Source organism: Equus przewalskii, chromosome 16 (genome assembly GCF_037783145.1).
Source record: "Equus przewalskii isolate Varuska chromosome 16, EquPr2, whole genome shotgun sequence".
Classification (NCBI taxonomy): domain Eukaryota; kingdom Metazoa; phylum Chordata; class Mammalia; order Perissodactyla; family Equidae; genus Equus; species Equus przewalskii.
In genome coordinates this window covers 19,040,888-19,065,854 of record NC_091846.1, presented here as the reverse complement: position 1 = coordinate 19,065,854, position 24,967 = coordinate 19,040,888, and the positions used below count along the sequence as shown (strand labels likewise).

At 44.7% G+C, this 24,967-nt stretch overlaps 1 protein-coding gene and 1 long non-coding RNA gene across 9 annotated transcripts; one reads left to right on the top strand and one right to left on the bottom strand.

Moving 5' to 3' along the window:
• The first annotated feature begins 184 nt into the window (after positions 1 to 184).
• THSD1 (thrombospondin type 1 domain containing 1) lies at positions 185 to 23,190 on the top strand. 8 transcript variants are annotated; one of them, XM_070578109.1, is made up of 6 exons: positions 279 to 588; positions 3,117 to 3,173; positions 3,808 to 3,959; positions 6,965 to 7,930; positions 15,598 to 15,756; positions 21,530 to 23,190. In XM_070578109.1, the coding sequence occupies exons 3-6, from the start codon at positions 3,902 to 3,904 to the stop codon at positions 22,912 to 22,914; spliced, it is 2,568 nt and encodes an 855-aa protein (XP_070434210.1). In that variant the 5' UTR covers positions 279 to 588; positions 3,117 to 3,173; positions 3,808 to 3,901; the 3' UTR covers positions 22,915 to 23,190. The 8 variants fall into 8 exon arrangements, with proteins under 8 accessions (XP_070434208.1, XP_070434211.1, XP_070434207.1 ...); XM_070578108.1 differs by having other exon boundaries at positions 3,790 to 3,959; XM_070578107.1 differs by lacking the exon at positions 3,117 to 3,173 and having other exon boundaries at positions 185 to 588.
• On the bottom strand, positions 4,827 to 7,791 carry LOC139076331 (uncharacterized). The gene is made up of 2 exons (XR_011527794.1): positions 5,593 to 7,791; positions 4,827 to 5,473 (listed from the first exon to the last, which is right to left on the bottom strand). It is a non-coding gene; the product is annotated as an uncharacterized lncRNA (long non-coding RNA).
• Positions 23,191 to 24,967: the final 1,777 nt, after the last annotated feature.

Genomic DNA, 24,967 nt, shown 5'->3' with positions numbered 1-24,967 from the left:
GAAGATGCACTTTACCTGAATTGCTTCCTTTTGAAACTCTTCGATGACATTTGGGAAACCAAGTTTACAACCCACCAGTTATGCACTTCAACGACTGACTTTTGTGTTACCCCAGAAGAAAATGACGCTGGGGAAGTGACTGAATTTGAACTGGTGGGAGACTGCTGGCTCGTCCTTAAAATTCAGGTCCAGCCTGAGGTGCGGGTGTGTGCGCGCTCGGGGCTCCGCACCCGCTTCCCGCAGGCCCTGGCCAGCCAGGAGCGTTTCCTGCCGGGTTTCCGTCCAGCAGCGCGCTCGCCCGGCGCGGGCAGGAAAGGATGCGCAGCCCAGAGAGGGCGGGGGCAGACGTGGCAGCTCGCCAAGGTCCCCCGCCCTCCGGGTGCGGCCCTCCGGGTGCCGCCCTCCTCGCGCCTTCGGGGCGGGCCCGGGCGGGGCTGCGGGAACCCGGCGCTGCTGTCCAGGGCGCGCAGTCCTGGGACGCGGGATGCTCGACGCCCTGCCTCGCGGCCCCTGAGGCCTCCTTCCTGCCACCCTTCTCGTCGCCTCGCTCGCCCCGGCCCGGGCTGCTGCGCCCACCAGTCCCGAGAGGTAAGAAGAGCCTTCCGCGACCCGGCGGGCGCTGCTGAGCCGCGAGGGCTCCCGGTGGCTCCGCCGGGGCCCGGCAGTGCGCCCGGATCCGGCCGCCCCTTCCCTCCCCGCAGCCTGAAATCACAGGTGGACACTCCCGTTCCCTGGACGCTCCCGGTCCCCTGCCTTCGCTTCTTAGTGCTCAGCCTCTGCCGCTGAGGAACGCGCTTGGAAAAGTGTGCCTCTCCGCCTCTCGGAGTCCTGGCTTCAACGCGAGCGCGGCTCTCCCCTGGCGCAGGTGTGGCCGAGGGGCTGAGGCTGACGGTAGCGGGGTGTTGAGTCCCAGTTGGGATGCTAAGCGTTTCAGAACAAGTTTGGGTCTTTCTAAAAAGAAATCCTCTCTGAGATATAAGCATTTCAGAACAGTCCTTATTTTAAGAGGGCTTTGTGCTGGCGACGCGGGCAGGGCTGGATTTCCAAGTATGAACTTGACTTGCGGGCCTTTGGAAAGCTGAGTGGAGGTGGGGAGCGCCCACCTTCTAGGGAAGCTGCGTCCAGCCTGGGGGACCAGGGTAGAGCCGATCGAATATATAAATAAAGCCTGTTTACACGAGCTGCTTTGGAATTAGGGATTTCCTCCTAATAAATATTATTATTAGATATATACACACACGAGCGTGTGCGTGTTTGTCAGAAGGGTCAAAAATCACTTTGCTTATTTTTATTTTCCCTTTTGTTTGGTAAGTCATTGGTCCCATGGACTTTAGCGTAATTTATTTTCTTTTTCGGCAGCTATGAAGACCCTGTAGGGGTTTCTCTTAGCTGGTTTCAGCAAAAACATGGGATCTGAGCTTGGCATGATGCTGTTAGCCGTTGAGAATATTCACAACAGATACATTTAAAATTTGTCTGTAAACGTTTTTGTATGTGAATGCTATATAGAAGTATCTTAAAATGTGTATGAAATACACCTAAGTTCTTCTTTTTTCAAAATGATCCTCAAGCCAAACATAAGTAGCCAGTAGTGTATTGGGAACACGTTGGAAGAAAAGCAAGCAAGGTGTAAAAAAAAGGAAAATTAAAGAAGCATGCTATCTTCTTTAAAAAGTGTAGTGCTTTTTATCCAGCCTTCCATTCCATTCTGGGGTGTTCTGTTAATATCTTCAAATTAATGGTTGAGCTGGTAAAAATTGAGCATTTATTTTCAAAAGTGAGAACATTTTTAAAAACATCCTTATTATGATTTTCAGGTAGGCTGGTGTATTTTATAATTCCATTTCCATTCAGCTCTAAATGTAGATTATCACACAATTCTGTGTTTTACTGGTCATTTTCAAAGAAGGAAAATGTGTTATAATTGCAAAATCAGTTGTGATTAGGAGCTTCTTTAAGAAATGATTGTCATGGGGAAGCAAGCAGTTTGGGAGAAGCAAGTTCAACTTTTGGGAGCTACAGATCACTTGCTCCTCCTTTCTTTTTTTTTTTAATCTTTTTTTTTTTTCTGCTTTTTCTCCCCAAGTCTCCCCAGTACATGGTTGTATATTTTAGTTGTGGGTCCTTCTAGTTGTAGCATGTGGGACGCCGCCTCAGCATGGCCTGACAAGTGGTGCCATGTCTGCACCCAGGATCCGAACCAGAGAAACCCTGGGCCGCTGAAGCAGAGCTCGAAAACTTAACCTCTCAGCCACAGGGCCAGCCTTGCTCCTCCTTTCTTTGGTTACTGAGGATCAGTGACTTAAAGGAAGTCTTTAAAGTGCCCTCAGCACCCACACTTGCCCAGGAGATCCAATGATGCTCACCTGCCGTCTTTGGCCAAGTTTCCCATCCCCGCTCAAGGGAAAGATTAGGTCCAATCTATGCTTAATTCCAGCAAAACTGAATTTCCTTTTTTTTGTTAGGGAGGGGAGGGAGCTCTAATCATCTGCATAATTACACTTCAAATCTCTGCTTCCCTTTGAGGAAGTCCAGTATTTCCTTTGTTCAGCTAATTTCTACTGAAAGGAACCTCCTGGGCCAGCCCTGTGGCGCAACGGTTAAATTCCCACATTCTGCTTCAGCGGCCTGGGGTTCGAGGGCCCAGAGCCCAGGTGTGGACCTACGCAGCACTTGCTAAGCCATGCTGTGGCAGGCGTCCCACATATAAAATAGAGGAAGATGGTGGCAGCTGATGTTAGCTCAGGGCTAATCTTCCTCAAAAGGAAAAAAAAAGCTCGTGGAGACACACCAGTTCTCTTTCCATTGAATTTTTTATTATTTCCATCAATTCTTTACATTCCATTAATTTCTGTCTTATCTAAAGGGATGTAACATACATATATTGGAATATAATATGCTTAGTAAAAATATATTAGCTGTGCATAATGGGAATGTAAACATTAAGAAAATATACATTTGGTTATGTTTAGTAGCCCATAGTTTACTAGACTTTGGTATGAAAAAAGTGGCACTTAAATCTTATTCTATCACCTAATAGTCTGTTTATATCAAAGTGCCTCCTTCCACAAGTCATTCTGAACCACAGGCCAGCAGGGTCTTTCCTGCCCTCCTAGGTGCTTTGGGAAGATTGCCGCATGAAATCTTCTGTCTCCTGATGGATACCAGCAGCGGCAAGTATTGGAAGACTGACAGAAGATGATAATTGTTATTTGTGTTTTCTCTTTACAGTGCCCTAAACAAGGGATTCAGGGTCACAGGGAGTTCTCATTTAATTGTAATACCCTGGGTATCTTTTCTAAAGGTCTGATAGTTTTGATGGAGCTCCTAGGCATTAAGAAATGAAGCAATCCTACTAACACACCAATTGTGTAAGAGAGACAGTGTTGGTAAGCCCATTTGTGGAAGCAAGGCAGGTCTACACAGTGCAATGAAACTTTGGCAAAAATTTAGTATATTAATCATTGTGAAATGACTAGCAGATGTATCATTTAGATTGGCTATTGGCTTTGATGAAATTAAGCAAATAATAGCAAACTCTCCATGTAAGGATGTGCTATAAAGAGAAAGACTTTCTGTTTCGCAAAGACAATCTTGGTGTTGGGCATACCTGAATGTTCTTAACAGGTGAGCTATCACGGAACAAAAGGGACATGCAGAATTACAGATCATTTACCTGGGAAAAATTAGTGTCCTCCTTATTTTGTTTTCAGTATCAACTAGGAAATTTGACTTCTTAGAATGGTTTTGTCATTTCATGATTACTATTTTATGAATCACATTTAACAGAGCCATGTGTTTTTTGAGGTTCTGGTTTCAGGTGTTTTTGAAAAAAGAATTCACAATTTGGATGCGAGAAAGGACATGAGGAGACCAAAGACCTGGGATTTTGCTGATCAGAATGAAACAAATGTTGAAAGACTTTTCAAATCTCTTGTTGGTGGTGCTCTGCGACTGCGGTGAGTATTGTGAGCATACTTAATGCTATAGGTGTCAACAAAGAAGCATCAGCGTGAGGTTTAGAAATGCATTGATGTCGACCCTGCGTGAAGCAGGCAGGGTCTCCAGTGCGGCACCTTTTAGACTGTGATCCTTGCAACCCTGGGTTCTCTTAAGGGACTGCATTTTTGCCTCAAAAAATAGAGCTCAATTCTCAGTTGTCTGCAACTACTGAACCGATAGATTCAACAATGTAATACTCTCTTCTTTTGATGATTTCCAAATAGTTCATAGCAGTTCGTCTAAGCAGTTGATGGTATGAGAGTGGAAATTGTTTTCAAATTGATGAAGAAATTATGATTCAAGAGACAGAGCATCCTGGCTCGTGTCACATCAGTGGCATATCCACTTCATTAGACCAGAGTGTATATTGTTCATTGTGTCCGGGGAATCTCCTTCCCTAGTCTTTTCTTCTTAAGAAGTTTAGTTAAACAAGAAGATGCTTGATTTACTGAAAACCAATCTGGGATTCATTTCTTTTAGAATCGTTGATCCCTACTTAAAAACAGATTGTTCTATGTGTAACAGCCTCATACAAAAAATTATAAAAGTGTTCTTGGTTTTGAAATGGTAAATAAAGACATCAAAGTCTTCTATTTAAATAAAATCTGCTAGGATGTTTGTCATTGTTGAGATCAAAATATCTTACTGGAATGTAAAACTAAAAGTTGAATGAGCGTAAAATAGAGCAGAACATAGAAGTTGAGTGCACAAGCTACTGAGGGAAAAGGAGATATTTTCATAGAGCTGGATTTTTTCCCTTCTTCTCTATCAATATCACTTGATGTTGATTAAATATGTCGCTACCAGTTAGTTTTTTTTTAAAAAAAAAAACATGCTTATATTGAGACATGAGTTACTTTAAATACAATAAAGGAATGGAGAGAGAAGAAATGAGAGAATAGAGAACACTCTACAATCATGCAATCCATAACGAGGTTTCAGTCAACAATGGACCACATATACGACAGCGTTCCTGTAATGTTAGTACTATATAGCCTAGTGTGTGGTAAGCCATGCCATCTAGGTTTGTGTAAGTACACTCTATGATGTTCACACAATGATGAAATCGCCTAACACATTTCTCAGAACATATCCCCATTGTTAAGAGAGTCAAGACTGTACTGTAGTAGTCAGGATATGATACAACCAAACTGTAGTTTTCCAAATGAGAATGTATTCTTCTTTGTAAAAACAAAGGTTTTAGAGTAAAGTAGCAAGTTCTCTCTTTGCCACTGCTGGTACCCATCAACTGTATCTTTTTTCTCCATTTCCAAGTGAGCACGTGTGTCTCTTTCTTTAGCTGGCTGCCCATCAAATCAAAATCTGATCTGCCTCATTGCCAATCTCTGTCCTTGACAGTAGGCTTTCATTAGTTAACTAAGGGGTGTATGCCTCTCGATCTTAAAATGCATCTCAGAACCATCCTGCCCCATCAGATTCAAATTAATCTGACCTGTGTTCTCAGTCTTAGCTCCTTCCTTGGGCTGTGGTGAGCACTGCAGTCTCTTTAGCCACCCATTCCCAAAAAGCTACCAGGTGGGCTCTGAACCAGTATCCAAGCTGCTCCAAAATCAGCTTCCTTCCTCAAACTTGAGTCATCTCCATCCAAAGGGGAGTATCCCTCAACTTCTGTACTGAGTAAGTGAAAAAAAAGAGCTTTATCGTATTACGGTTTCCAAGCAAGTGGTGATCAAGCATTCAGGTCTGTCCAAGTTTTATGTATTTTATTTCACCTCATCTTAAATAAGAAATGGGTAAAATGCTGAACTAATTAAAAAAAACAAACCCAAACCTTTATGTGCCCATATATTCATGTGCTGATTCTAACAATCATTGATTGAATACATGTAAGGTATATTTAAAGACTACCAACCCAAACAACACATTGAACACATTGAGTCTTTTGGACATATAGGATGTGTATGTTATTATTATTATGTTAATATAATATATTGTATTATATTATGTATACATATTAAGACTAATAAATTCATACATATGTTGTTTTTCCACCAAAAGGATACTGCAGCCCCTTAAGTCTAGAATTATTTCTTACCGCAGCCATGGGCCAGCTGATTATTGCTTTGCCAGATTCTGTCTCCTTTGATATGTATTTGGATAGGATTCAAAATACAAACAAGGATTCTTGTGTGTTTGTTTTTTCCACCCTCTACTTCAGCTGCTCAGATAGGTCTTTTTTAAAAAGGTGTGATTGATCCTAACTGAGTGATACTTGTGGGCTAGCAGTCATCTCTCCTCTCTAGGCCAATAGCACTTACTGTAATGTCATTAAAATTGCCAAGGACAAGCCAGGCTACTTCATAAATGGCTGTGGATAATGTTATCCACCCCTTGGATGATCCTTGGAGAATAGTGTCAACATTTCTTATTCCTTTAAACACTTCTGCCTCATACAAACCAAGGGCACTGGTTCCTTTACTGGTGAAAATGCCCAAGTACTTGTCTTGAATATCAGAAAATAATAACTTTGAAGTATATTTAGGATCTTACATTTTAAATAGTCTAGAGCAGTTTATATTATATAATTTAAACCAAGCTTTCTTTCACTTCACTGTAAATCCATTTTCCCCAAATACTTAAACACCAGAATTTGATTACAGTGAGAAAAGTGAGGTGTTGGATTTTTATGTTGAGAGTTGTTACTCTTGCACTGTAGATTTTCATTGCAAATATATTACATTATTCAATGTTGTGAGTTCAGAGTATTTATCGCTGATTAGTTACTTTAAACATAACCATGAAAGATGAAATGTAGGAACAAGCCCCTTTAGAATGGGAGCAGCACAGTGCCCAGCTCCCAGGATAAGCACTCGGCATCATTTTACATCATCCTTGGCTCAGTTCAGACTTCTCTTGTGTCTAAAATGCTGTTTTCTTCAATGGCACCAATAGTCCTGCTCAAAACACCTTTTTAAAGCCCTTTCTGACCATTTCATTTCAGTTCTTGGAGAAGCTGAATACCTCCTCTTGGGAGAGCCAGGCCATGTAGCGCTAAGCAACCACACGGTGTCTGTGGATTTCCATTATTTCGATGGTGCTAATGGGACGCTGAGGAATGTATCTGTCCTGCTGTTGGAGGCTGACACCAACCAGACTGTTACCACCAAGTACCTTCTGACCAACCAGTCCCAGGGGACGCTCGAGTTTGAGTGCTTCTACTTCAAAGAGGCTGGCAACTACTGGTTCACGATGACTCCGGAAGCAGCAGACAACAGCACTCCCATCCCCTCGTGGGAGAAAAGTGCCTTTCTCAAGGTGGAATGGCCCGTCTTTCATGTTGACTTGAATAGGACATCCAAGGCAGCAGAAGGTACCTTCCAGGTGGGCCTTTTTACCAATCAGCCACTGTGCCCGTTCCCTGTGGACAAGCCCAACATCTTGGTGGATGTCATCTTCACCAACAGTCTTCCCGAGGCAAGAAAGAGTCAGGGACAGCCACTGGAGATAAGAACTAGCAAGAGGACAGAACTCTCTCAAGGCCAATGGGTTGAGTTTGGCTGTGCACCTGTGGGGCCTGAAGCCTATGTCACTGTGGTGCTGAAGCTGCTTGGCCGAGACTCGGTCATTACCTCCACAGGACCCATTGACCTGGCCCAGAAATTTGGATACAAACTAGTGATGGTGCCGGAACTCACATGTGAGTCTGGGGTGGAGGTGATGGTGCTGCCCCCACCATGCATCTTTGTTCAAGGAGTGGTCGCCGTCTTCAAGGAAGCCCCCAGACGCCCTGGGGAAGCGACCATTCGACTGGCTGAAAACAGCCTGAACTTGGGAGAGAGGAGAACAGTATTCAACTGCACTTTGTTTGACATGGGGAGGAATAAGTACTGTTTTGACTTTGGTGTTTCCAGCAGAAGCCATTTTTCCACAAAGGAGAAGGAGTGCATGCTAATTCAGAGAAATATAGGTTGGTATTGAGATTTAAAAAAAAATTTTTAAATCAAATTGATGCCTTCATGCAATCAAAATTATGATTTTGAATTTAAGTGAACTTAATTTTCTATGAACTATATCATAATTTTTATGGTTTACTCCTCATAATGTCCCAAACGGCATTATCATCCTTATATAAAAAGTCAAGAGTCCCGATAAACAGACCTGGCTGGCCACTCATGTAACCTCTCTAGGTCTCGGTTTCCCCATCAGTAAAGTGGACATAGTAAGAGTATCTACCTCCGAGAGTTGTGAGAATTGAATGAAGGAAATGGATACAGTTCTTAGCATAGTGCCTGGCATATAGGAAGCACCAATAAACATTAGCTATTATTACATTATATTTTAAAAATTATATTATTATGTCACAGGGCAAATCCATGGCAGGTACGATCAGAATTCAAAGCTAAATCCCAAATCGTGTTTAGTAACTTCTGTCTTCCTTCAGCTGAGTACATCTCCTTCCTTAGAGGAATGAAGTCTGTTTAGTGAGATTACAGAGCAAGATTTTTAAACTTCTTCAAATTCTGGATTCTTTGGGTAATGCCCTAGCTAATCACAGGAAAGGGGGTTATCACCATCCCCTCCACCCCGCATGTTCCTCTGCCTTTCTTTCCCTTTTGCTGGGTGCAGGCCTGGTCTTGGCAAGAGGCTAATCTGGCAGAGATTGCCTGGGTCACTTACATATGCTCTTACCTTCATCCCTACTGAGCCTGTGCCCCCTCATGGCCCAAACCTGGGCCATCTTTGTAACTCCAAGTGTATTTTGCTCCAAATTCACCCACATTCTCTTTTTAGAAGACGTCCCCTTCCTTTGACTCTGTCCCCGCCCACTGGCCACTTCCCTGCTTGCACTTACCTCTCTATCTGGCCTAGATTCTGTGGCCCATCCCTTTAATCACTTTCCTACTAATACCGTAAACTCCTCTGCCCTGTTGTTCTTCCGTTGCACCTGCCAGGCCACACCCCAGCTCTGCATGGATGCAGCAATCTGCCAGCCGCCCACTGTACCCAAGCTGGACGAGAAGGTCACACCCAAGCACACTGGGGCCAGTGTGGGTGGGTCATGCCTCTCCTCTCCGCTGGGTTCACCATGCCACCCAGTAAGGCACCCTGGTCGGCTCTGCTCCTGTTCCCCACGACAGCTCGTTTAGCCCTCCTGCTTTCTCTTTGGACCTCACCTACTCCCTGGCTAACTCTCAGAGCTGACTTTGCCTCTGACCACACAGAGTAGCTGCAAGCCATCAGGTGTGAGCTCCCTCGCCCTCCCACTGAAATCTCTGTAGGCCTACAGGCATCGTCCCATCCTCTCCCCCTTCTTTGCTGTCACCGGAGGAGAGGTGTCATTCCTCCGGTACAAGGTCAACCCTCCCCTCCACTGTGGATCCCAGCCTCTCCGCTCATTTCAGGAAACTTGTGTTAATCGTTATCCTCTCTCTCTCCTGTCTTTAACTGTCCCTCTTTACTGGCTCATTCCCATCAACTTTGAGATGTACTTAATTTTCTTATCTAAAAACAAAACAGACCCCGCCCCTCAACCCCTGGTTCTCCAACAAGTAAGACCCTCTTTCTCTCTTCCTTTTATAGTCCAGGTTCTTGAAAAGGTTGCCTACACTTTGGGGTTCATTTCTTCACTTCACATTCACTTTTCAACCCACTCGAAACCCACACCCCTCCCTTGAAAATGGTGTCACTAAAGCAGCCAGCAGACGACTTCCAGGTCCCCAAATCTGGGGGTGCTTTTCAGTCCTCCGTATCTTCATTGACCTTGATTCCGTGACCTCATACTCACCTTGTTTACTTCCTACCTCCGTGGCTGTCTCCTTTGCCTGCCAGTTCCACCACCTCCTCTCATCCCTTCAGTGTTGGACTTCTGCATTGTTTTACTCCTCACACACTTCCTAAGTGATTACTGTCCTGGCCGACGACTCCAGATTGGCGCCTCTCCCCTGCATCCAAGAGCTGCTGAATAGCTGTCACCCCTAAGATGGCTCCCAGGCACCTCAAAAGCAATGTACCTGGAATTGGATTCATCATCTTACCCCCTAATCTTGCTCCTCAGTGCTGGACTCCACCACCCATCTCATTGTTCAAACCAGAAACCCAGGTGTCTTCCTCTTCTCCTTCAGCTCCTATGAATAATAAATCACTAAGTCCTATGGATTTTTGTCTCCTTGGGGCCTGAAGATAGTGTGTAAATAACGATTTACAGCAAATATATAATAGATGTTGCCAAAAATGATTATTTATGATTTTCATTTATCCTATTTAGTGTGAATGTTTATATTTTTCTCTGCAGAAATGTTAATGCGTTTGGTTATGGGATGCTGCCTGAGATCCCGCTAGGGGAGTGTTAGTAATATACAGCACAGGCACTGTAATAACTTGAAAAAATTGAAATTGAGAAATTCTAAATTCTGAACACATCTGCCCCAAGAGTTTCAGATAGGGAGTATGGACCCTGTATCTCAAGGCCAAAAATATATATATTTGAGTTGAGAATTATTATTGATAGAGGGTATAAATTCATATTCACATATTTTTATTTTTTTACTTATTTTTTGACAAAAATTGTACATATTTAATACATAGTTTTCTTGATATTTTAACATTTTTGGCCGTCTTTTTGTTTCTCCGAATAGATGATCTTGTTTTTTCTTCATAATGACTAAACAGGAGCTTTTTACCAAGAATAGGAGTGCTGTCACCCCTGTCATTTTGTTCTTAGTTGTAGCTGTTTGTGATAATGGTTTTATCTTTAATCCTTTGCTGAAATCGGTTTAAGCCACTTGTCTACTTTGTGAGTTAGTTTACCTAAAACTAGAAAATATCATTTAAAAATCCCTGTAAGCAGACCCTTGGATGCTGTAATACTCGTCACTTCTCTGAAAGTGAATGAACCAGTAAAACCCTTTCATTCAGTGCAACTCCCCCTCTTCCTCTGGGATCCCTTTAGGACAGCTGACGTGCTGTATGTGACCATGTGACATGATAAAGCTAACATTTATATAGTGATTACTTTGCATGAGGCACTGGTCTCAGTGCTTTATGAATATTAACCCATTTAAACTTCATAACAGCCCTATGAGTTAGGTTTATTATACTCTCAATTTTATAGGTGCAGAAATGGAGGCACCGAAAGGTTAAGTAACTTGCACAAGGTCAATGGTGGTTAAGTGGCTAAACCACCACTGGTGGTTAGACTGGCTCGACAGTTTGCTTTTACCACTATTCTATGGTGCCTCCCATATAATCAGCTGTCAATCCATGTATTAAACAATATAAAGCTTTTAGATTAAAAAAATGTTCTAATATTTTCCTCCTTGTCTCACGGGTTCATCTTGTGCTGCCCACCCCCTTGAGCGACATATAACTCACTTTGGAGTCCACTGGCCAATATAGGTGAGCCTTGTCTGTGACCAGAAAATCTGAGCTGCTTATCCAGGAGACTTTGCTCCTACTGCTGCTTGTAGCTACTCACTCATGTCAGTAGAATCTTCTTATAAGCATGTTTTGTTTAGTTACGTTAGTCTTTTGAGCGAAATGTCTTGCAGATGTGAATATTTCATAGGCTGCATTCCTTCAGATAGTCTTGGGGTGGAAACAATCTCCCTTCTCCTATTCCAGAAAAATTTTGCTCATTCAGAATTAATATCCTCTTGAGTGGCCTGAAAGGTATTTATCCTGGCAAAACAGGTTTGTTATGTAGTGTGAACGCATGTGTGGACATCTAAACAGGACGAAACAGACAGCCTTCCATTCATAAAGTTAAGACTATTTGGATTATTGGTCATCTTGCTCTTCATTTCTAAAACATGAACTACAGTTATTTAATTACTTCCCATTTTGCCAAGTATTTCCCTCAAAGTTATTAGTAGAAATCTTCAGGGAACAGATAGAGTTACTTAAGGCATTTTTTTATTTGCCTGATTAAATTTTTCCATTGCTTTATTTTAATGTTTTCCTGTGTTTCTCATTTGATTAATTTGATCTGGAATAAAAAGACAAAACGTAGCTTAAATGTTTGCTTATTTTCATTGTTGATTATCATATAAGCTGTGATTTCACTTTCAAGGGCAAAGGACACAACATTTCAAAATGAGATTTTTGACATTAAGATTCAAGCTTTTATTAAAACTTTCATTTTTTTCTGGCACCTACTAATGAAATTTTTGTTTTCCGTTTGACAAATGACTTTCAGTATTTAAATAAATTACATTTATGTAAAGTAAAGGCAGAGTTAAGAAAGAATAACAGAAAGATTCTCAGCTTTTGTAATTCTCCCTTTTGTGGTCTTAAATATGAGCACAAGGGAAGGATAAAGTATACATTGACTTAATTTTCAATTTAGATTTCACAGTAGTGGAATTCCTAGTAGATATTTGAAAAATAAATCATAATACTTTAACTTAGAGAGACTTTAATATGAGAGTCCCAAAGCTTTGCGAGCACTGGGGGCTTAGTGTCTGGACAGCTCTGAAGCTTGAGGACAAAGCTGGCTCATTGTTCTACCCTTTGAGGAGCTGCAGTGTGATCTGGGAGGCACAGAACCGATATTGTGTTCAGTTGGACCTCTGGATGGAACATAATTACCACACCTCAGTTGATGTGAGTCCAGGATACTGGTTTGTAATGCTCCCACTCTTGTGAAGATCCCAGAAACTTTTAATTGCTGTGAAGAACTCATATTCCATGAGTCACTCACTCCAAAGATTGCACCACTTGGCTCACCTGAGAATGTCTCTGCCCTCCACGTTCTCCTCATGTTTTCGTAGTGCTTAATATACCTTTGACTGCGGTATGAGTTTTTTTTCATAAAGGATGAAGAAGGGCTTTTATGCAGAGGTTGTTTTGGTGCCTAGTGTTGGCGTGACCTGATGGGTCTTGGGGCTGGATGGGTGCTGATAGAGTAGGCAATTAGGATTATTTTTTAAGAGGGGACTACTCAGTTATTCTTTCTGGGAGTGGTTGCACCTATGCTTGGAAGAGAAGTTTGCATTTCTCAAGCAATAGTGACTGTTTGGGGAGTGTTTTTTATGTATTTTGAAGCTCTGGTCTTGTGAGGGTTGTTAAGTCTCCTCGCTGAATTGACCCTTTTATCTCTATGTATTGTCCCTCTTTATCCCTGGTAGTATTCCTTGTTCTGGCATCTACTTTGTCTGACGTTAATATAACCACTCCAGTTTTCTTTTGATTGATGTTCACAAGGTATAACTTCTTCCATCCTTTTACTTTTAACCTATTTATGTATTTGTATTTAAGGTATTTTCTTTAAACAGCATGTAGTTGGGTCATGCTTTTTTATCCAGTCTCACAATCTGTCTTTTAATTGGTGTCTTTAGATTATTTATATTTACTGTAATCATTGTATGGTTGGATTAAGATCTACCAGCTTTTTTTCTTTTTAAGATTTTATTTTTCCTTTTTCTCTCCAAAGCCCTCCGGTACATAGGTGCATATTTTAATTGTGGGTCTTTCTAGTTGTGGCATGTGGGACCCCGCTTTAGCATGGCTTGATGAGCAGTGCCATGTCCATGCCCAGGATCCGAACCAGCGAAACCCTGGGCTGCCGCAGTGGAGCGTGCCAATTTAACCACTCGGCCACGGGGCCGGCCCCAAGATCTACCATATTGGTAGTTTTATATTTGTTCCATCTGTTCTTTGTTTCTTCTCCCCCTTTTTTCTGGCTTCTTTTTTATTAATTGAATATTTTTTATGGTTTACTTTAGACTGTTGGTTTATTGTTTCTACCTTAAAATGTTTTTTAGTGGTTGTCCTAGAATTTGCAATATTCATCTTTAATTGCTTTCAGTCTGCCTTCAAATAATGTTATATTGCTTCACATGTAGTGTAAGGGTCTTGTGACAGTACACTCCCAATTCATTCCTCCCATTCTCTGTGTGATTGTTGTCATACATTTTACTTTATATGCCCTATAAACACATAATACATTCCTGCTATTTGACAGTTACTTGTATAAGAGACTATCTGATATTGTCCCAGACCTCTTGTGTATTCTATTCTGTTTTGTTCACTCTTTTTCTTCCTTTTTATGTTTCAGTTTTCGTGATTTCTATTGATCTGTATTCAGAGTCACTGCTTCTTTCCTCAGCTGTGTCGAGTCTCCTGGTGAGCCTCTGGAAGGCATTCTTCATCTCTGTTAGCACGCTATTCATTTCATTCCATTTGATTCTTTTAAGCTTATGAATCTTTGATGAAATTTTCCATCTGTTCATGCATCTTGCTCATGTTTTCCACTAAAGTCTTTAACATATTAATTATAGTTATTTTAACTTCTCTCTTTGATAGTTCCAATATCTGGGTTACATCTGAGTCTGGTTCTCTTGATTACTTTGTCTCTAGATGGTTTATGGTTTTTTTCTCGCTTCTTTGTGTATCTCACAATTTTTGTTTGAAAGCTGGACATCTTTTTTAGAATTGTAGACACCGACAGATAGTATTTATGCCTGGAAATGGGCATACCCTGTTTTTGCTAGGCCTTTAGTGTGGGGATTGGGTCAATGTGGTAAGGAATTGGGGCTGTTTGGGCTTTTGCTGTTGCTATGGCTACCTTCAGTGCATGACAGAGTTCAAAATTTTCTAATGTTACTTTGTGATTAGGGTAGGAGTTGGGTTGCCAGAGGGTTTTTCTCCATGCTTCTGTTGCACCCTCAGCTTTAGGCTTGAGCCTGTACATCAGAGAGGTTTTCCTGTCACTCTTGCCCCTGCCTCAGCAGTAGACTGTTGTTACTTGATACGTGGTAATTGCTGGCCTGGTGCAGCATGGGGGTCGGGCAATGGGTGTGGGAGAGCATCCTCTTGTTCCAGTTCAGCCTTAGTCTCAGGCAAGTGCTGTGCCCCAAAGTCTCAGTGATGGGGCCTTCCTGATGATCCTGCCCCTCCCCAGTGGTAGAAGCTCTCTCATAGTCTGGGCCCAGGATATTGTCTGCTGCTCTCTGGGGTGAAGGATTTTCTTCCTTCTCCATTCCGTAGTGGCACTGAGATTCAACCGGTGCTCTTAGAGTTACAAGGTTTGCTGCCTTGTCCCCAGTGGTCGAGGCTTTTGTTGATAGAGCGATGTGGAGGAGGGTCTGGGTGAGGTCTGTGTCTTTCCCACAGCGCTGCTCCTTCCCTGCTTGGGCTTCCATCACAAGGGAGGCTTTCTCTGCCCTCAGTCCTTGTGAGCATCTGCTGAGATCCGGGAAGAGCCTGCAAATGGGTACAAATTCCCCCTGCATATGTGGCTCCCAGGGGTCCTATATTCCCATGCTAGCCCATCCTAGGCCTCTAGCAGTTCATTACATTTTTAGATGACTTCTCACCAGCTTATATGAGGCCTGGTGTCTGCCCCAGGTAAGCAGTGTTTGCATCCTGTCTTTCCTTATATTCCAGGCTAGTTGGTGGCCCTGTGATCTTACCTCTGTGGGGTTCTAGGAAGGTTAGTGTTTTGTAGATTATATAGCCTTTCTTTGTTTTAAGGGTAGGAGCAACACTCTTTTCCAGCTTTTTCACATCTTTAGGAATGTTTCTATTTACTGACTTTTCAAGACCTGAGATTTGAGTTGGCTGCTTCATTTGGGTACAGTTAAAGTCTGATTCTCAAATGAACTAGCATTAAAAGCATGGCTAATGTCCTTGCAGAAACTTGGGGACTGTGGCAGCCGTGGAGCCAGTGTAGTGCCACGTGTGGGGATGGTGTCAGAGAGCGTCGCCGCGTGTGCCTGACTTCCTTCCCCTCCAGACCTGGCTGCCCCGGAATGTCCTCGGAGACCTCCCTGTGTTCCCTGGAGGAGTGTGCTGGTAGGTATTCTGCCTTCAGGAGTCTCTCCTCAGAGCCTCCATCTGAGAGATTCTTGAACCCAAGCTGCCTGAAAGTCACCAGTCTGAGTTCGGGGGTGGACTCATTAACGTTCTGTTATTGCTGTTGGCTGTACTAACCCTGTATTCCTTAGTGTGTCTATGACTGGGAGTAACTGGCCAGTGGGATGACAGGGCATTTACCACTGTGGAAGATCAGGAAATGACACAGAAATCTATCTAACTTAAAACTTCAGATATATTAAATAATTTTTAAAAATACAAAAATGGGTGGGATGATCATTTCTTCCCAAGAGTTTTTTTGTTTTGTTACTTCTCCCCACGAAAACTGTGGGAAAATATTCAAAAAGTTTTCTTCTCCTTATCATCCCAGAGAAGCCCTAGGGGACCACACAGACGGTTATTTGTCAGAATGAGGCAAGACAGCTTGTCTTGTCCCTTGAATGGCTCTACATGTATTCCATACCACCCCTACCCAGGAGGAGAAGGTGGGGAGATTTCTTCTTTCCTTCACCTGGAGACTGACCTTTCCTTAATCGTCTAAGCGTCTTGAAGGTACACACTGGTAGATGCTCAATAAGTGATGTGTATGGTCCATAGATGTGATGCTCACATGACTTAGTTAGCTGCATCTCATTCATTTGGCATAGGTTATAGTAATAAAGGCTCCTTGCTCGTCCCACACACCATCCCACCTTCTGATATACAATCAGCCCTCCACTTAGTTGGCTGGCCTTTGCTCTGGTCCCAACTCTCAGATAAAGTCATTCTGTCAAGTCCTGCCTTCTTCCACTGTCCAGTTCCAGGTTAAAAAACCATCCCTAGTTCCTTTTCCCTTTGGGATAGGGAGAAGTTAGGTGTTTTTCTGTGTTTGGCTCTCAACACAAGTTTTGGCTAAGGAGCACCTTTTAGCCAAGACCACAGGCATCTGGCTACATCTTGGCCAGTGTCCCGGCCTGTGGCCTTAGAAAATCATTGTTGCTATCTCGTCTTTGCAGCCAATACTGTAGGCTTTGTTCTCTTTATTCTAGCATCCTGAGGATATTCTCACTTCCGTGTTTTCCTATTACAGCCTCAGGCTCAGGCTCTTCTCCTAGCCCTCACCCTGCCCCTCTTCTTTCATAAGCCCTGGGCCCCACCCTGAATTGTTCTTTCTCCAGTTGTGTCTCATGCTGTTGTCTAAGGCTCTCTGCTCTGTCTAAGGCTCTCTGCTCTGTCTGCTCTTTTCAAGTCCTCTTCACTTTCCACAGCTCCTTCCTTGTGTATAACTTCCTCCACATATGCCTGCTCCTCTCAATTCTGGGAGAACAGAATCGGGTTAAGATATTCCATGTAGAGTTCCATAATACTAAGATGAACTTAAAATTAATTGCCACTGGCTTCTACTGCACCCTTGGAAGTGACAGCAGTGTCAACCATTTATTGACCATCTGCTATGTGCCAGCACTTTAAATACATTAGCTCACTTACAGCTCACAATAATTCTATGAGGTAAGGATTATTATGTTGGGCTCAAATCTTGAGAGCTTGCTGCCTGCCAGGCATTTTTCTAAGTGCCTTGCACATATGAAGTAGGTACATCATGATCTCCACATACAGATGAGGACTCGGTGGCCCAGAGAGGGTAAGTGACCTGCCCGAGACCATAGAGCTAGAAAGCAGGGACCTAGATATGACACCTATCTACTAAGCTACCTATCTTGAATAATTGCCTTAATATACAAGCCAGTCTAGCTTTCTAGAAGCACCGACAGCCTGGAATTTGCAATCATTTTTAGGTTATGTGGTATTATTTCATGTTCTGGCATCTCAACTCTTTAATTCCAGGTGGGAACTAGAAATTTGTACATTCTAAATTAGTGAAAAGGGTAAGTGCTACAGGTACCCTACTTCTACTCTAAGTGGTCCTCAGTTAAATGCTTACATTGGTAAAAATGGTCATTTCTTCCAAGTGTTCTCTTTTTCCTATTCAACCTATTTTCCGCTCTTTGGAAATGTAAAGATCTGTTTGCAGGCCGCTTAGCATCAGGAAATCTCCATCACTTTTGGTGAAGGGGGAAAGGCTAGATGAGGCAGAGATGGGCGAGGTCCGCAGCTTTTGGGCTTTCCTCCAGCCATAGTTTTGCAGGGAACCAGCCAGAGTCAGAGATGACAGCTAAGTAAGGGGTTCCATAATGTACCGGAGCAATGCTGCTACCCACTGACCTAAGCAGCCACTGCAGATGGAAGAAGTGATGAGTCAGCAATCAAGTCTGTCATCATTCAACTATTTTCACTTGGTTGAGAGTTTAGAGTTTTGTTTGGCTTTGAAAGGATATTTTTGTGCCAAAGTCTGAGGGTAGTTCTGTATTAATTTGGTCCGTCTTGTTCAACACAAGAGTGGGAGGATCCAATAGCCCTTGTACCCACGTTCTGTCTGGTGGGATATTGATCATTTTGCGGTTACCTTTTTAATAATGAATCAATTAATTAATCTAACATTTATTGAGTATCAACTATGTGCAAGTTACTGTGACTGGGTTGGGACTATATGGATAAGACATGTCCCTGTCTGGAAGGGGCTTATGATATAGTAGCTCAGCAGACATATAAACAGGGACAATACACAGTACAATAGAGAGCCTACAATGATGAAGGTATCCACAGCTTGCTATGGATGCTTACAGGGGTGATAACGTATGCTGGGAACACCTCCGTTCTTGGAGGAGGTGATAATTGAACTGAAGTTTGAAAGCTGAGTAGGTGTCACCAGGTGAAATAGGTGAGAAGGGAAATTTTAGCAAAGGGAGCAATGGAGGAAAGCATGGAAGAAAGTGGCACATTAAGAGACCCAGAGGATGGAAAATGGTTTCATGTGGCTAGAGGATAGCGTGTCAGGAGGGAGTGGTAAAAACGAGGCTGGACAGGTAGGCAGGAGACAGATTCTGAGGGGCTGTGAAGGTTTGGACCTGTATTCTAGAGAGATCTCTCGGCTGTAGTGTGGAATATATATCAGAAGGGGTAGGGGTGGCAGCAGCAAGGCCTGTTAAGAGTTCTTCACTAACCCAGGTAAGAAATGAAGCACTGGCAGTGGGGATGCAGAGGAGAGAGGGATTCCAAGACTCCGATGTGGTGAGTGATGGAGAGGGAAGCATCAGGGATGAAACCCAGGATTCTGGTACTGGCAACTGCATGGACAGCAGGGCCATGCCGTTGAGATTGGACATATCATACTGGGGGGTTCTGGGGGGAGGATGATGAGTCTTGGGCATGTGGAGGTGAAGGTGTCTGGGATGCTGATGGAGAGAGCAGAGCTATTGCAGCCAGGATGAGATCTAGATCTCCCTGGCTCCAAAGTTCATGTTCTTCTCTCCAGTTAGTTAAGTGAATGTTATCATTGAAACCAAGAAGAGAAAAACTCACAGGAAGTGTCAAGACAGTAACCAGTGCTGCAGCAGTCAAGGAATATCAGGACAGAGCGCCTTTGCATTTGTCGTTTGGCTATTAGATCATTAATGACCTCCACAGGACCCGTTTCATTGGAATCCTGGGGACAGGTTGCAGGAGCCAGAGGCGACAATGTGGAAGCAGTAAGTCAGCAAATGTGGACTCCTCTTTCTGTAAGCTTGGCTGGGAATACCAGGAGCAAGATACAGCTATGGCAGTAGTGAGAGGGTTCTAGAAAGGTCTTTACAAAGTGAGAAGAGCTTGAGCATGTTTCTGTGGAGCTGCACAAAGGAGAAGCTGGAGATAATTGGTACCAAGGGACAATCCCCCTGGAGAAGGGTGGCCTAGAGAGTACTGGGCGGACTTGCTTTATAAGAAGAGACTTCTCCCACTAATTCCATAGAGAATGAGGTAAATAGAGATGTGCCTGCTGCTAAGTTTATGGGGGAGGAGAGGATGGCAGAAGAAGTTGGGAATGTACTTGCCTGATGGTGTCTATTTTTGTGACCTAGCAGACTGCCAAGGAAGGGGATTAGGTGGGGGCGTGAGGAAAGTGGTGAAACTTTGAGGCAGTTTTATTGGAATGGAAGATGGAAGAGAGAATTGCTTAGGGAGCCATGGACGGAGTTATGGGCAGCCGAGGTTGGGCGCTGTCAGTGCGTAGAGGCACTGGCCTGCATGGGTGCATTATTTTCTCCACCAGAGCTCAGGGCCTGGGTGTAGCAGCTGAGAATCTGCTGGGATTCCCACACCCACATTCCTGGATTTATCTAGGGATGGACTTTTGCTGCAGAGCAGGGAAAGGGCTATAGCTCAGTATTAGTGGCCAGAGAGTTGAGGTTTTGGCAGGAGAATGGTTTAAGTGATGGATCATGGGTGTAGGGAGAGAAGTGAGGCCAGGAGGTGGCTGGCAGATTGGGAGAAAATGCAAGGGTTGGGGAATCTGAAGTTGCAGTGAGGTTGAATACCCAGTGTAGTAATCATGAGTGAAGGAGAGGGGAGGATACAGCCAGAAAGTGGGCTGTGAAGTTCAAGATTTCAGAAGAGGAGCAGCTGCAGACAACGGAAAGGTATGACATGTTGGATGGACACTGAAGCACTGGGACTCAAGTAGGACTCAAGTACTAGTGACTGATGGCTGCCACGAGGTTGGCAGATAACAGAGTTGAAGGAGGAGTCGGGGGGCGGTTTGGGTGGATGGCACGGGCATCAAAAGAGTAGAAGTTTTATACAGAGGTGAAAGAGTTGGTTGAAAATGGCAGTCAGGAATGAGGAGACAGGATTCACCCTACTTCTGGCCCTGTTTGCTTATAAAGTATGTGTCACAGCTTCCACCCAAGAGGGTGGGCAGGGGGAAGCTGTGTCCTGCAGGATATTCCGTCTTCAGGTAAGGCAAGGAGGCAAAGGGAGTGTTTGGTGGAGAGATTCCGGATGTTGAGGAGGTTGGTTACCAGAGGGTACAGTAGAAAGGAGAGGGGAGAGTGGGAGAGTGTGGGTCTAGCAGATGACGCAGAGAGCTGGTGGTGATAAGAGTGTAGGCAAGAAGAGAGAGGACAGGTGACTGGAAGGGCTTGAATGGAGGACAGTGACCAAGGAGGAAAGGGAGATGAGGCCTGGTGGCATTAGGAGGTCTCAGGTTCCCAGGTGTTTCGGTGGCAGTACAGCCTGAGGCCCCGCTGGCCTCTGAGCCTTGCTGAAACATTTTGATGACTGTGGGACAAACCAGTTTGAGAGAGCAGAGAAGAAGAGGAAAACTCAAGGCCACATGGAAGGGAGGAAGGGAAGTGGACAGCTGAAAATAGAGGAATGAGAAAGCAGAGGCTTCAACATTTACGAAAGACAGTTCCTGGGTATTAGAAGGGAGGAATGAATTCTGTTGTATTACCGAAGATCTTCTTTCACCTGTCAATTTCTCTCGAGATGCGCAAATTTAGGTACAACCTACTTAAATTATTTTGCATTTCAAGTTTTATACTTGGTAGGAATTTTCCAACGTGCATCTCAAAGGTACATTTAACTACAGATATCCCATGTTTACATCATTGTAAGCAAAAACCTGGATTTTACCTTGAAACTTTCCTCATGCTACTTCTTTGTGAAAAATGTGAGACAAGCGTCAGCAGGAGCCCCCGAGTCCAGGAATCACCTTAATTGTGGCTTATCTGGTCACCTCACTTACATGGATCTCTGTTTCTTAGTTTGGCTTAAGCTGCCAGCAGAGATGCAGATGTGGGACCAGAAATCTTTGTCCTTAGAAAAGCCTCTCAGACCTGAAAACCACCAGAGAAAACACTACTAGAGAATACATTTGTTCTTCCCTTTTTTGTAGCTTTCCGGCCATCCAGCCCATCTCCTCTTCAGCCGCAGGGCCCGGTGAAGTCCAACAACATCGTGACGGTCACTGGGATTTCGCTGTGCTTGTTCATCATCGTGGCCACCGTCCTCATCACGCTGTGGAGGAAGTTCGGCCGCCCCCCCAAGTGCAGCACCCCCGCTCGGCACAACTCCCTCCACTCGCCCAGCTTCCGGAAGAACTCAGATGAGGAGAACATCTGCGAGCTGAGCGAGCAGCGCGGGAGCTTCTCGGATGGGGGTGACGGGCCTGTGGGGGGCCCGGGGGACATGGGCATCCCTCTGACCTACAGGCGCAGCGTGCCGGCCACTCCCGAGGACGACGCTTCCGGCAGTGACAGCTTCCAGTCCAACGCGCAGAAGATAATCCCACCGCTGTTCAGCTACCGCCTTGCCCAGCAGCAGCTGAAGGAGATGAAAAAGAAAGGCCTGACAGAAACCACCAAGGTGTACCACGTGTCTCAGAGCCCCCTGACAGACACGGCCATCGACGCCGCCGCCGCCGCCGTCGCCCCCTTAGCCTTGGAGAGCCCGGAAGAAGCTGCCGCAAACAAGTTCAGGATCAAATCCCCGTTTCTGGACCAGCCCGCGGTCAGCGCCGGGGAGAGGCCTCCCTCCAGGCTGGATGTCGGGGTCTCGCAGGCCACTTGTGCCGTGAGCCCCAGCCAGACCGTGATCCGCAAATCCCAGATGAGGCACGTGGGCAGCAGAGGGGGGCTGTCGGAGCGGAGCCACCCCAGGAGTTCCCACTTCCGGAGGACAGCCAGTTTCCACGAGACCAAGCAGGCGCGGCCCTTCAGGGAGAGGAGCATGTCTACCCTGACCCCACGGCAGGCCCCCGCCTACAGTTCTAGGACGCGGACCTGGGACCAGGCAGAAGACAGGTTCAGGCCTCAGAGTCGGGGTGCTGCCGCGCTTCCTGAGAAACTGGACCATTTCCAAGGGGCAGGTGGAACCGCTGGTCCACTAAGCCCCCTCCCTAAATCCTACACCTTGGGGCAGCCCACCAGGAAGCCAGACCTAGGGGATCGTCAGGCGGGATTGGTGGCAGGAGGCGAGAGAACAGAGCCTCACAGAGCTCGGCGGGGACCGTCCCCCAGTCACAGGAGTGTCTCAAGGAAGCAGCCCTCCCCCACTGCCCCCAAAGATAGCTACCAGAGGGTCAGTCCTCTGAGCCCTTCTCAATGTCGGAAAGACAAGTGCCAGAGCTTCCCGGCGCACCCGGAGTTCGCCTTCTACGACAATACATCATTCGGCCTCACTGAAGCCGAGCAGAGGATGCTGGACCTCCCGGGATATTTTGGGTCAAATGAAGAGGATGAAACCACAAGTACTCTTAGCGTGGAGAAGCTGGTCATCTAGACCAAGAGTCAGCCTGAGACTTGACACAACTGGGGTCCTTTGCTCAGGTTGTGGTACCCGCTGCTCACATTGTTGTGCGGACTGTTTTGTATAACTGTTTGTGCAGGAGGACAGAATGTGGGGAGGAAGTAACTCACACAGACCAGCATGTGTGTGTGCACCTGTGTTTGAATTTATAAGGAAGAAGTTATTTATCCTGAACCTTTCCCTTTGTAATCCTATTTCTATTGGTTTATTCCTAATAACAATGATAATAAAATTTAAACAAGAGTGAAATAGGGCTTGGTGTCTCATGTGGATATGAAAGATGACAAGATGTGACTTGTGAGGATGAAATGCTTTGAAAAGTTCATTTGCCAATTCCAACCTGAAACAGAAATCTGGGAGTCTCAACTATAAAAGGGCTGGAACAAAGCAAACTTGCTAATACAACCCTGAATGGTAATTTATTAAGTTGTAAATGCATAAGAATTTGACTCCTACAGGGGCAGTATCGAACCAGTTTCATATTTGGCTGATCAAGTCACTTATGACTACCATGCACCTAGGAATGGTGATACCACAAGATATCCTAGAAGAACTTTCAGGCCAGAGTTTGGTGATATCTTACTGTTTTTTATGCAAGGAAGAGCCCTGGTATGTGACACAAAATTATGTGAGTTAATTCTGCTTTGGGGAAATCACATGAGAAGCTGATTTTTCAGGTAGTGAGTCAAATGAAGACCTATCCATCCATCCATCATTGTTTTGAGCAAAAAAGTAGACAGTTTTGAAAGCAAGGTGTTGTCTTCTGAGAAAGCACCAACTGGAGTGGGTAGTGGGTGTTGGCCAGGACACTGCCTGACATCAAGATGCTGACTTTATGTTCCTGGACCAAATTGGCAGCAGGGACCCCAGGGGGTGCCATTCTGAAACTGGTGTGTGTATGTTTCTAAAGATAACTTTATCATGTTACTCAGAATGTGCTTAAATTAATCTCGGGTATATGGGAAGCAGCCAGCCCGGTGATCTAGTGGTTAAGATTCAGCGCTCTCACCCTGCAGTCTGGGGTTCGTTTCCAGGTCAGGGAACCATGCCACTTGTCTGTCAGTTGTCATACTGTGGCAGCTGCATGTTGCTGGGATGCTGAAAGCTATGCCGCCGGTTTTCAAACACCAGCAGGGTCACCCATGGTGGACAGGTTTCAGCAGAGCTTCCAGACTAAGACAGACTAGGAAGAAGGACCTGGCCAGCCGCTTCTGAAAAAAGTTGATTGTGAAAGCCCTGTGAAGGGCAGTGGAGCATTGTCAAATACAGAGCTGGAGGGTGAAAGGATGGAGCCAATAAAGACTGGGTAGGCTCACTAGGAGTCAGAGTCGACTCCACAGCACACTCAGAAAAAAATGTGGAAAGTAGGTAGACTGGATTATGATTTTACAGCTTAAGCTTGTTTAATTGGAAGAAAGAGGTAATAGAGGGAAATAGAGAAAAGAAGTCTTTTAGAAATTTAGAACCACTTTTGTTTTCTGATTCAACCTCCCGACCACATTATACAGATGAAGAATTTGAGGCTCAGGGAGGGGAATTAGCCCTGAGGGGTTGGATGGACGTGCACTCATGTTTTTATCCTAAATGCCTACCTCTTTGCACTCTGCTATCACAGCCTTCGCAAGTCTTCTCTAACAGCAGAAACTTCAGGAGAAAGCAGGCCGTTTTTGCAATAAGAGGGCTTAGAGAGATGCCTTTACTAGATTTTCCCAAAGGAAGGAAGCTTTCTGCTGCTTGATGTTAGGACTGGTCGTCCAGCTTGCTTTGTTTGGAAGTCAGGCCTAAACAAAAGAACCCGAAGGTGGGGCTCCTCCGTTGGAAGTCTGTCACCAGTACCAAGTGGGCACGCTGCAATCTGTGTGCTTCCTTTCAGCCCTTGAACCTCACGCCTTATCTGCCTGCACTGGAGTAGCTGCACTTTTCTTCTTGTTCACCATGACCCCTCTAGCGACCACACCCTCCCTGCCTTTCAGACTGTTTTCCTTCTTCCTTTTGGAGTTTATCAGGGTGTCAGCCTGCTGGCGAG

Coding starts and splice junctions, on each gene's coding strand:
- THSD1 (XM_070578107.1), top strand. CDS start 3,902: ATGAAACAAATGTTGAAAGACTTTTCAAATCTCTTGTTGGTGGTGCTC. Junction 3,960..6,964: donor GGTGGTGCTCTGCGACTGCG/GTGAGTATTGTG, acceptor ATTTCATTTCAG/TTCTTGGAGAAGCTGAATAC. Junction 15,757..21,529: donor TTCCCTGGAGGAGTGTGCTG/GTAGGTATTCTG, acceptor CCTTTTTTGTAG/CTTTCCGGCCATCCAGCCCA.